The 11,682-nt window shown below is 40.0% G+C and overlaps 1 protein-coding gene across 2 annotated transcripts; it reads left to right on the plus strand.

Annotated features, from left to right (window-relative positions):
• Positions 1 to 845: 845 nt before the first annotated feature.
• ccdc69 (coiled-coil domain containing 69) lies at positions 846 to 9,311 on the plus strand. Of its 2 annotated transcripts, none has more exons than XM_077021878.1 (9): positions 846 to 1,178; positions 3,957 to 4,017; positions 4,391 to 4,569; positions 5,598 to 5,685; positions 5,795 to 5,868; positions 6,039 to 6,140; positions 6,351 to 6,470; positions 6,908 to 7,005; positions 8,068 to 9,311. In XM_077021878.1, the coding sequence occupies exons 1-9, from the start codon at positions 1,131 to 1,133 to the stop codon at positions 8,240 to 8,242; spliced, it is 945 nt and encodes a 314-aa protein (XP_076877993.1). In that variant the 5' UTR covers positions 846 to 1,130; the 3' UTR covers positions 8,243 to 9,311. The 2 variants fall into 2 exon arrangements, with proteins under 2 accessions (XP_076877993.1, XP_076877992.1); XM_077021877.1 differs by having other exon boundaries at positions 850 to 1,178; positions 3,954 to 4,017.
• The last annotated feature ends 2,371 nt before the right edge of the window (positions 9,312 to 11,682 follow it).

Genomic DNA, 11,682 nt, shown 5'->3' on the forward strand with positions numbered 1-11,682 from the left:
TGTTTTTGGGATTTGTGTAAACTCACCACTCTATTACAAACACCTTGTAGGTGCTATGGAGTCATTTTAACATGATGTGTTAAAACTGTTAAGAATGTTGTGCAATCCAAATTATATCTAGTAAGTAGTTATCCTGGGGTTAGAAACTAACGTGATGAATTGAGTGAGAGGATGACTGGTGACTGCGTTAATGAAAGACATCTGAGACTGGGTTTCCAACTTCAGCAACCACTGCCAGGCAGGCACAGGTTATTCCTGCTCTAGCATATTATATCCAATGTATCAGCGTATTATGAGATTGAGTTATGAGTTTTAGTTTAAAAAGGCAGCATAGTGGAGCTGAACATAACTCAGGGTTGCCAACTCTCACGCATTGAGCGTGAGACACACGCATTTGACCGTCTTCACACGCCACACTTGCGATATCTCACGCCGAAAAAAATCTAGTTTATTTACCTCTGATCCATATCTATGATTCAATGAGTTACTAGTTCGCTCTGGTGCCAACCACCGGCGATCGATCGATCGCGATATAATACTTAATTTGTGTCCATTTTACCTTCGCCCCCCCCCCCCCCCCCCCCCCGTCAACAATTTACACTCGCCAGGTTCAAATCTCACTCCAAGCGATCTTCAAAAGTTGGCAACCCTGCATAACTAATGAAGTGACTAGCGAATTAATTATATAAATGTTTCTAATGAAGTGGTTAGTGGGAGTATATATCAGAGGTGGATGTGTTTTTGTTTAAATTTCTTTTTCTCAACGGAAGGGTCGAACGGGTCGATAGGTCAAAAGTGGCAGGGCGCACAAGCTGCCATCACACTGTTGCGTCACAGTGAGTGTCGAGTGCGCGACTCTTTTGGTCATTATGGTAAAATTTCATTCCTACGTGAAGTCAAACTCGCTTGAAGTACTTTCGTGATTTTTTCATCCGTATCTTACTAGTCTTCGCTTTATATTTGTGTGTAACCGTACGACTGTGTCAAACCCCGCTCGTAGATATTTGTGTGTACAAGAGCTGCCCGTTCACGCCCCTCTCTCCCCGCTTTGTGCCTTTATATTTTGAACCAGCGGTAACCACACCGCGTTTCTGCCTCACACGCTTTAGTTAAAGTCCTGGCAGAGAGGCATGGGTTGTCATTACAGCAAGATGCGTGTCCAGTCTCGACAGAAAAAGGTAGGCATGAGACTTCAGCTCTTGGTTTTGTTAGCGCACTAAAGTTTGAATGAAAAGTGACAGACGGGCAACAGGAAATCAAGAACTTACTGCTTCATCTAAGTTGTGCATGTCGGTTACTTCCTTTCTCGCGATCTTCAAGTTAGGATTGAAATCCAGGGGCTGTAGTCTGCTTCGACTGGAAAATGTTCAAACTGGAACAGATTCTGCGCGTGCGGATTATGAATTTTAGCGATACAACTTAGTTTTTCACCCCATCTAATTATTAGTATTGTTATTTATCATTATCGTGATTGTTGTTATTGCGCAAATCAGGTAGACATTGCCTTGTTCCGCATCTTATTAAAGACCGTTAAAGTCCGACAGGTTCATTCTCATCAGTGGCCGCAAATATCAGCAATTTTTCTGTTAAAGTATCATGTTTTTCTGTATAGGCGAACATTTATTTTGACGCCCCCCCCCCCCTCCTCCTCCCTCCCTCCTCCTCCCTCCCTCCTTCCGTGCCGCAAACTTTTGTTTGGAAATTAACAAATGAGCTTCGGGAAGCTTCGATTAGCCTAGATTTAGGCGAACTTGTGTTGTGTTGTTGGATCTGCTGGACACAACGTATCGTACATGTTCCAACGTGACCTACAAACGGACACCATATAGTTCCTCTGGCCCAGCTAATCTCGCAGCCATGTGTGCTTATGGTTGTCAACTTCAAAACAAATAACCACATGTAGGGCACTGAGTAATACAGCCAAGGGCTCGTTAACGCGAGGCAACATGTGTTGCCTTGCTTCAAAGGGCCAACAAATGTGGAATGTCTTGTGGTTTAATCTGGTTTGAGCAATGAAAACCCAGCCTAAGTTCTCCATTTCTGCTTTGCCATTTAATAAACAATTTGGTAAATATAATAAAGCTTCCTTTAATGTAGCTTCCAAAATCAATTAGATACTTGAATAAATCTGATGGTTTGATGATCTGGTGATACCTGCTTGTGGATACTATTTATTTGACCTGGTTCAGTTGTTCCTTCCAAACTTCACCATGAAAGACCTGAATCAGCTTACAGCTGTCTTAAGGGTTCCACCTCCTAAATGAACTAGTTTATTTAAAGCTGCAAATCTATGATAGAAATGTACACACTTGCTTACATTTTTAATACATTCCTTACTTAACGTTAAGACTGCGTGTGTTAAAGTGCTGTACTTCATGGAAAATGCAGAATAACGCCTACGTCTTCCTCACTGAACTGAGTAAAGTTGTTAGAACATGAGACATCTTGCACTATGCACAGTTTGGTCTTTGTGTGTACATCGTGTTTGACTTTGGCACAAAAATTTGAAAACATGAATTCGCCTTCAAGCAGTGCTGCCCTTGAGATTGCTTAAACGGTGCTAGTTGAACTGTATATTCCTTCTGCACATAAGTCAGCCTTGGAATTTATGAGGCTGTGAGAGGCTATGGGGGGTGCGTGGGGAATTTGACATAATGGATAATTGGAAATAAAATGTGATCATTTGTAGAGTTGTCCACTGACATTGTCATAGTTTGTGTGATGGCTTCTTGCTAAGTTTATGATTAATTTATGACTGAAAATGTCTGTCTTGTGTACATTTACAGATTAGAACAGTTCTTTTGCTGTGTGCAATTTCTCAGCTTTCCCTCTCAGTTAATTGCCAGTTAATATGCTTGATGGACCATACCCAGTGCAGTGGTATTGGCCTGATGGTGGCCATTGTGACTTGAAAGAGGCTGAGCAGTATTACACGTGTCGGCGTCGCAGCACGCTGAGTCGAGAGGCATGCGACCCAAAAATATCCCGCCGACACTGGTGATAGGGCAAGTGTTGAGGGTTGAAGTGCAGGAGGCTAACATGAATTAACTAGTTTATTTTTACAAGATGTTTCTAATATATGTTATTAATAAAGTGGCGGCAAGCATAAATGTTTGTAAGCCGCATCCAAATTGTTCCTAAAATTTACGGAAAGTTTGACATTGAGTTGGCGGTCTTTAAGGATGGTTAGCTAGACTGAGATAAACCTGTTACAGGTCTGAATGAGTCTGTTTGGGGTCATTCTTAACTGATTCTCTAAATGCTTCAATTACTGTTTGCCTTTAGTAAATCTGCCTTCAAACTAAAGGATAATTAAAAAAAATTGTAAATGACAAGCAGTACTAATCCAGTACTGAATGTACCCTGAGATAATATTAGACTCTGACAATCATGGTGGGTATGTACTGATTATGTTTTGCAAGTGTATGTTGGTTCATTGTAGGGTTCATTTAGCTCAGAACGATGTGACTTTTAAGGCTGTTGTGTTGTTGATGATTTTCATGCTTTTGGTGTCACCATTTTGCATTGGAACAGCCATCTGTTGGGAGAGCCATCTGCTCATTGGATAGATAAGATGGGTAGCATGCTTGAACTCGCTTACAAATGTGTAGTCATGGTGTCTATACTGAAAATGCAATTAAATGGGCGGTATGCTGAATGACCAGGTATGGTTCTCAGTATATTGTGTTACTGCAAGGAATTTTGTGATGTCATTGTTATGTTATCTTCAGTGAACTCAACAGTGATATTTAGTCTGATTTGGGGTGCTGGAGATAAAACAGTTGCATACAGAGTAATTATAAATTTGTAGCCCTTATTGATTGTCTTTTTAAATAGAAAATTTGCTTAAGTGAGCTTTCATGGGAAATTTGTTTGTTTATTGAAGATAGCTTTGCTTTGACTTTTTACTGCTACATCTTCAGTGTTGTAAACTAAACTTTTTGACTCCTCAGAAGAAATATAAAGCAAAAGGCGAGAAGCGTTTCAAGGATATCAGCGGTGCTCATGATGGCAATGGTGAGTGGTCACATCACTGTGCACTCAGCATGGCTGTGATGGTTAAATAACTTTACTTCATCCACTTAAATAAACACAACAGAATCACACCATGTTGCATCTTTCTGTATCTTGCGTCTCAGCACGACTCTTTCTCATTCCATCTTCATAGCATCAGAGCTCTCTTTGTTTGATATGTCATCAACTTATCTGGTGAAAGATGCATAGCTTGCCTGAGACTTTCGCTACACTTTAACTGTGTTGCAATTGGCATGGATGAGTTTAGTAATATAGAGACCTGCTCACCATCATGTGGTTTTGGCTCCATGGCTAACAGATAGCTACAGTTTTTGTAGAGCATGTAGTTAATCCATAACCATGGTGTTCTTCCCAGGAAAAGTCCCCACGGAGGAGCGGGTCCCCAGCCCAGAGACGGAGCTGGAAGAGTACAAATGGCAGCTGAAAGTCCTACACGAAGCACTAGCAGCGTCTGGGAGTTCAGGACAGGAACATCTCCTCCGGGAGCACGAGCAAGGAGATCTCCTCATGCTGGTCCATCGCATCGCTCAGAAGGTAAAGTTTGCTTTGTGCGAAGTTCAATCCCCTCATTTTCTTTATATAAAAGGGCCAGCACTGGCATTTCAGCTCTGAGAAAGTTACTGCTTGCTTTCAAAGACAAGTAGCAACAAGCTGAAAGCCATTCAGCTTAAAGCAGAACTGGAGAACAAAGCCAGATGATGTCAAAGGGTTATATTTTTAAGTCATCACCTGGAATAAACAAGCCATGCTTATTTCAGATGTAGTTATTGGGAACGATGCCTGCTCCCTGTGCATTTTTTGTGCATGAAATCAGTACTGCTGCTCCCTTGTGAAGGGCAGTTTTTTGGCACGTTTGTCTTTGTAGCAACCTAGAACCAACCAAGCCAAACCTGCTCGCAAAGAAGCACTTCACAAATAGAGCTGGATTTGTGTATGCAAACAACTTTACTTGTTTCATAGAGGAACAAAAGATAATACATTTATTTATTCTACAGGCCCTTGAATGGTGGATGTGTGTACATAACCTTGACATTTACTATATGATTTATCAGAACTGGATTCTGCACCCTTAGTTTAATCAAATTTTGTGTTTATTGTTGAAAGGAGGCCTATTGTAGTGCATGTGAAGGGAAATGTGATTTATGAAAAAATGAGCTATAAACCCACTGTAAACATGACTGCTGTTTGTAGACTGCAGCAAGGAAGATGGAGGTATAACACGGTACCATTTAAAATGTATTCTTGGCACATTTTAGCTGAATGGGCTAGGTAGGTTTGATATCATCCAGACTGGCACTCAGTATTTATAGCTTAATGGAGCACAAATGATTCGTAGTGGCCCACTGTAGTGTTTTTTTGCCCACTGCAGTGGGATACATTTAGGACTTCCTCTTAGTCTGGATATTTGTCTTTTGAATCCGCAGAACTAGGTTGTGAGACATTTTAGCATCCCCCCCCCTGCATGAGAATCTGCATGTGTGTATTGAGGTGTTTGCTCTCTCTGTATGTGTGTGTGTGTGTGTGTGGCTGGGTGGGTGTTTGATGTTTTTCCCAATGAACAGGTGAAGAATGAAACTGCTGCTCGGTTGGATGCTCTTTATGAGGAGCAGGTGACACGTTCTGCAGAGCAATACCAGAAGGACGCAGAAGGTCTGTGACCTAAAGTCCAGCTAGCAGCAAGCATGCATTTTCCTGTTTTATGTACTTTCAATGAATGAGATGGATCTTTTTTCTTTTCTTTTCTTTTTTTTACCCAAAGTGATGCAGCATTTGCACAACAAGGAGAAGAGTATGTTAGAGGAAGCCCACATGGCATCTGAATGTGCTCTGAAGGTACAGTATGCATCCAGTAAAGCACACCTGATTGGCTGTTTAGGTCTACCTGATAAGATGTGTGTGTATATGAAAAAGGATCTTACAAACTTCAGCGTGTCACATTGCATATACCAGTAGGATGTTTGAAGATGGTCTTGTGGTGTGAACTTTGTCTGAACCCTTGACAGGAGCAGATTGAGGGGCTCATAGCAGACCTGAAACGGTTCACAGAGTTAAAAGAGCGTGTGAAGAGCTCAACACTACAGAGAGACCTGCAAAAAAACATTCAGGTATAGAAAAGAATGAAAGAGCAAAAATGTTTTTTCAAAATGGTTACATTATATATTATAATAAACAAATGCATCTTAATGTGAGGGCAAGCCAGGATTTTTAATGGTGCTGTTACATTAGAACAAATAGTAAAAACTAAATGTGGGAGAAGTAATCTAATGTAAATTAAAGACTAAAAAATAAACCCCCCCCCCCCCAATCTCTGTCAGACGCATGGCAGCCCTGGTGAATTCTGGGAACAGGAGCAGGAGAGTCTGCTCATTGTCATCGAGATGAAGAAAGAGCGTTTACAGGAGCAAGGAAGCAAGCTGCAGCAGATGGAGGCGCTGGTATAAACTCCCACTCACCATTTTTGGTCACGATGGAAACAGCTGACCTCCTTCGTCTTGTACTTTCAGGGTGGATTTAACATGCTAGTTCACCAAAATGCTTTGCATCAGTATGCCGTTCTTTAGGGCTAGTACAGATCCTCGCTGCGCAGAGATTATTAGAGCACTTTACATGTATATTATAGTTTTGCAGATGCAACTTTTTGTTTGCTTGAGATGTTTTAAGTAGAATTTAACCTTTAACTGACTGCTGAAAGATGACACTGTGAAACCTCATACAAACATTCAAACTTTAAATGATTTGATTATGATATTTAAAAATTTCTCATGTGTATAAACAGTTTTTAAATATGCAGACATGTCATTAATCACAAACAGGAGATGTTCACCATTTTGTTTTTAACTTGTCAGTGATCACATGCATGCTGTTTTCTCAGATCGAAAAAAACTTGGCTCTGGAGAACCAGGTCAAACAAGTTCAACAGCAGAACGAGGACTTGAGAGTTCGGTTAGACAGCTATCAAACAATCATAAAGTATGCCTTCTTAATTCAACTATCAAACACTCATACAGTATGCCTTCTTAAGTTGTAGTTTAATTTCCCACCAGCCAAGCCATAAAAGGAAAGGTTGGGTTTCAAAAACATGGGCATATTAGAATAGTTGTTTCCTGTGATTTATAATGGTGGGAAATCTCACCAGTATTCTGAGAACCTTTGCACTACTTTATCTTCTAAATATGTTGTTCTAGGTAGATAATATCCCCTTGGAAGAGTTGCAATCCTCACTTTCTTGGGTTGTATTGACTTTATTTTGACACCCTCGCCCCCAGGGTTGATTAGATAGGAGATAACCTGCTGGATTACTGGCAGTTTTATTACACTAGCAATTTGAAATACAAGATGGCAGTTGATAAATTTCTAGAATATGTTAAATGTTGTAGAATGATGTGCAGAGGTGCCCAAATCTGGACTAAAAATCCAAATACACTCCTACATTGTTTTTGTCTCCTGAGAATTGTTTTGATGATTAATGTAACTGGTTGTTCACACTGTGATCACATCTGACCTATCAAAAGGGAGCGAGGATAATCTGGTGGACTGTGATTTGCCTCTACTACAGCAATTGCATCTGCCAAAATTCCGGTAGCTATGCATGTAGTGGCCATTTTCACAAAAACAAAAATATGGAGGAAATCATTATGATCAGTTCTCTTTGGTTTGAGGTATGGAGTTAAAGAAAGGTATGCATGTCCCTGGGATAAGGAGCCTTTCAGCTGACTCCAATAAATTACATAGAATCTCTCATTTTCAAAATATGGCCTGATCTCTTTAATCTTTGAGATACAATGGAGATCATTATTCTTGTCACATAAAACAATTTATACAGCTACTTGACTTTCGGCACAGCATGTAGACGAAAACAAATTTGCTGTATACAACGCCATCTTGAGGTCACTAATATTTTGCATGTTGTTATTTTTATGAAAAAGACACACTAAACGAAAAGTTGGTGTAAACCTGAAGAATGATGCACACTGTCTAAGCATGTCACCTCTGCCTCATCACATGGTAATGTTTTCCCCTTCCTGTTTATAGGCAGCTATCCAAGGAGCAGAACAGGCTTGAGGAGGCCCAGGAGAAGCAGTTTTTGCAGAATCAGAAACTCACTCAGGAGAAAGAGGAGCTCCTCTTTAAGCTCCTCCATAATGGAGACTCTTGCTCCGCCTTTCACAGGGCAGCAATCGTTCCTACACAAGTGTCTCCCAACTGACCCCCCATTTACCCCTGCTACCTCACTGACTCAACCCCACCCGTGCCCGATGGGAGGCCTAGGGGTTTGCACCTCAATGCCTCGGTTTCATTCTGATGTTGGTTTCATTCTCACCTGTTTGTAAGACGTTGGGGCATTTTTGCCATGTTGAATCTCACTCGCAGTCTGTTGAGTGCGTATGCGGCAAATTGGAATTTGGAATTGTAACTTCTATATTTCTATTTTTCTTTTTTTTTCCATTTTAACGAGTTTTTATGTTTTTTTTTTTTTTTTTTTTTTTTTTTTTTTTTTTTTTTTTTAGTTGTAATGCTCCAACAGTGGACTTTACATTTACATTTATAATTGATGGGATCCTTGGATCGGTTACTGTTCTAGAGATTTTGGGCCAGTTTGTTGTATTTGACAATGTACAGTTTTAGCTAGGAAATAGACTTGTCGGACCCTAGAGATTCTTTTTTTTTTTTCTCTCCCTAAAGATCACCTGTACTGCCTTAACCCTGTAGCAGCCAAAAGCACTTTTAAGTGTGATTTAAAGTAACATATTTCCTCCTTGTATTCAGATGCACTGGCACTTTCACAGCAGTATTTTCATGTGTGTGTATGAGGGAACGTGGGTTTTGTGTCTTGTTGGCTCATGACAGTCTAGTATGTCTGCATGCATCCACCTACGGCATGTGTACAAATTTAGATTTTGGGCACCTTGAAGTTATGGTAATAGAAATTTCACTAGTGATTCACTGAAGAAAGCCCAGTGTTCGGGATTTAGGCAAATATGAATGTCCACTGAGACTGGAGAGATCTTCACCATACTGGACATATGAAGAACAGCTCTGAGCGTGTGCTGGAGGATGCCAGAGGGATTCATGCTTCCCCTTCTGTGCAGACAAATATTGCAATAATAATGCAATATTATTATCATCCCTCATTTTCTTTCTTTTGTGGCCTGTTACTTTCATTTTGTACATATTGTAAATATTGTTGTAAATATGTTCACCTCTAAATTGGTGCCTTTTACAGTGAGCTATACAATGACAATGAAGCCTTAATAAACACTGCAGTGTTTGTAAAATTTGTGGAATTTTTTGATGCCAAGACGTTTGAGGCTGGGGAATGGATTTTTTATTTATTATTATTCATTAAAAGAGTGACCCAAGGCAGAACTGACTGGATGCCAAGGTCTTTTGATAAGTCCACATAAGGTGTCCTGAACTTCCACCAGATTTTCACTCGGCTACAATATGCTATACCTCAGAGTGAAGAGACACATGGTGTGAAAGCATGGCAAATTTGTTTTTATGTATGCACCACGATGTACGCAACAGTTTCCTGTGACTATTTTAAAAGTTCCTGGAACTGAAGGCGAATGAATATTTAAATGTAATTATGGTCTAGTAAATGAACCTGTGCTTCCTTGCTGTGTGATGACGACATTTGGACGCTAGGGGGCAGAGCAACAATGTAAAGCCTGAGATGAACTAAGGATGTTTTTATTTAGTCGGTTGATTTGTTGTGAAGGTATTTTTCAGATGCTCATTGCGCTATGGGGTAAATAAAAATGCACACTAATTATAATGTATGCTATTTACATTATAACAGCCATGCATGCTTCTATATGCTTTTGCTGTGTGTTTTGTGTAGTGTAGTGGAGGGGCATATAAGTGAATTCTTGCAGAATTATTTAAGAATATCTGAATTCTCAGTCTATACTTAGTCACTGCCAAATACCCTTTGTGTATGTTTTTGAGAGCTGAACGTGTGTTTCTGTCATTCCTCCTTGCTGGATGTCATTAGTACCCATCCTTGTGTCTCACCCCCCTCTTTTGTTGAGGAAGGAGGCTGCAAATTATAGTGTTGTACAGTGACCAACACTGTTATCACCAGGGGGCAATAGTTACCTTTTATTCCCTATTTTGTAGAGCTGGTAGCTATAATTACATTATAATAAACTCTGGATATTATTCCTATATATTGCAAAATGTTTAGAAATTGTAACAATTAGTCAGAATTACTATTTTCTCCCAGAATAGCTTTCTTTATGCTCTTTTCTGATTTTTCTTGTTGTCTTTCATTTTGTGCAAAGTCTGGTTTTCTGTTTAGCTCTAGCATAAAGAAATTAATCTGTTATATGTGAGTTAGATGCCAAATATATGTGTAATTCATGAAACTTGCATTCTGTAGAACTACACCTGTATTTAAAGGCAGTAAATTGAACAGTTGGGGGGGGGCATTATTTTGTCTACACAGTCTCCTGCCCTAGAAGTGAGTTGGTGTTGGTTAACTAGTGACCCTTTCAGCACTGTCAACTTACTCAAGCCTCCACTTTCACTCTGTGCCACACCAAGAGGAGGATGAGTGGGGGTCTGTTCTTGACAAATAAGAGCAGAAAAGATGTGATTGACATTCTGATGGGTGATGTTTGCCCCGTTGGGCCCCCATGGCCCCTTCACACTCCCTGCTCACTTTGCAGGAGGAACATGCTCTCTTTCACTGCATCTGCACCCTTGTGGAACCGTTGAGCAGATGTAAGAGGATCACTGCCTCTGTGTCTGTTTGACATGTTGGGACAATACCTGCCCAGCCAGCAGGATAAGTGCAGGTCAGTCCCCTGTAGTGATGTCACATGGTTCCCAGAGCATTTAGCATCCACCTGGGATGGATCTCTGGGTCCCAAGAGGAAGCACTTGAAAGGAATACAAACCCAGGACAACACATAGCAGACCTGCAGTCAACACCGCGTCCTGTTACAGCCCCTTTCACAAATAGAGGTGCTGACCTACCTGCACTTAACATTTTGCACCAGTAGTATTCTATCAGAACAAGGTGGATGAATTTAGCAGCTTGGCTTCATAGAAATCTTTCACGCAGTTCAAAGAACCTGGCTGCTTTGTTTAATTTATAAAATCTATTCATAATATTAGATGTCACAGTAGTAGTGTTACTGTATTACAAATGTAATAGTCTATTTATGAACTGCATTCCTTGAAGTTACAATTTTTAGTTACATCTTTGCAGTTTAAATAGTACAACTGTGAAAAGGTTAAAGGGTCGGCTTTGCAAATAACAAATGTAAATGTGAAATTTATACTACACAAAAACTCAGTGATCCTTGACCTCTTTTTCACCCACTGTAAATAAAGTGGGTACGTTTTTTTAGCATTACATTTAAATATTATGCAAGTGACTGCACCCGTCTTTGTTTTGTACATCGAGTAGATGTATTAAATATTTTTAATGCTTATCCTGTTTTCATTAAATATTGACAGTCATTTGATATTTGACTGGTTTGATAAACGTATAATAGGCCTAGTTAAAATCAGTCAAGGCCATTTTGTTAAAAAAAACAAACAAAAAAAAAACCAAGAAAACAGCAAAATACCCCACGTTAGCTGGGGTGAGAAAGACACATATCACCACGATCGTATTCTAAAGATAGTTTTTAA

The sequence above is a fragment of the Brachyhypopomus gauderio genome, chromosome 11 (assembly GCF_052324685.1).
Source record: "Brachyhypopomus gauderio isolate BG-103 chromosome 11, BGAUD_0.2, whole genome shotgun sequence".
NCBI lineage: Eukaryota > Metazoa > Chordata > Actinopteri > Gymnotiformes > Hypopomidae > Brachyhypopomus > Brachyhypopomus gauderio.

Bases quoted from the DNA above. Each gene is read 5' to 3' on its own strand.
- ccdc69 (XM_077021877.1), top strand. From the start codon at position 1,131: ATGGGTTGTCATTACAGCAAGATGCGTGTCCAGTCTCGACAGAAAAAG. The intron at 4,018-4,390 runs GTGAGTGGTCAC...TGTTCTTCCCAG, and splicing joins CGGTGCTCATGATGGCAATG to GAAAAGTCCCCACGGAGGAG. The intron at 5,869-6,038 runs GTACAGTATGCA...AACCCTTGACAG, and splicing joins CATCTGAATGTGCTCTGAAG to GAGCAGATTGAGGGGCTCAT.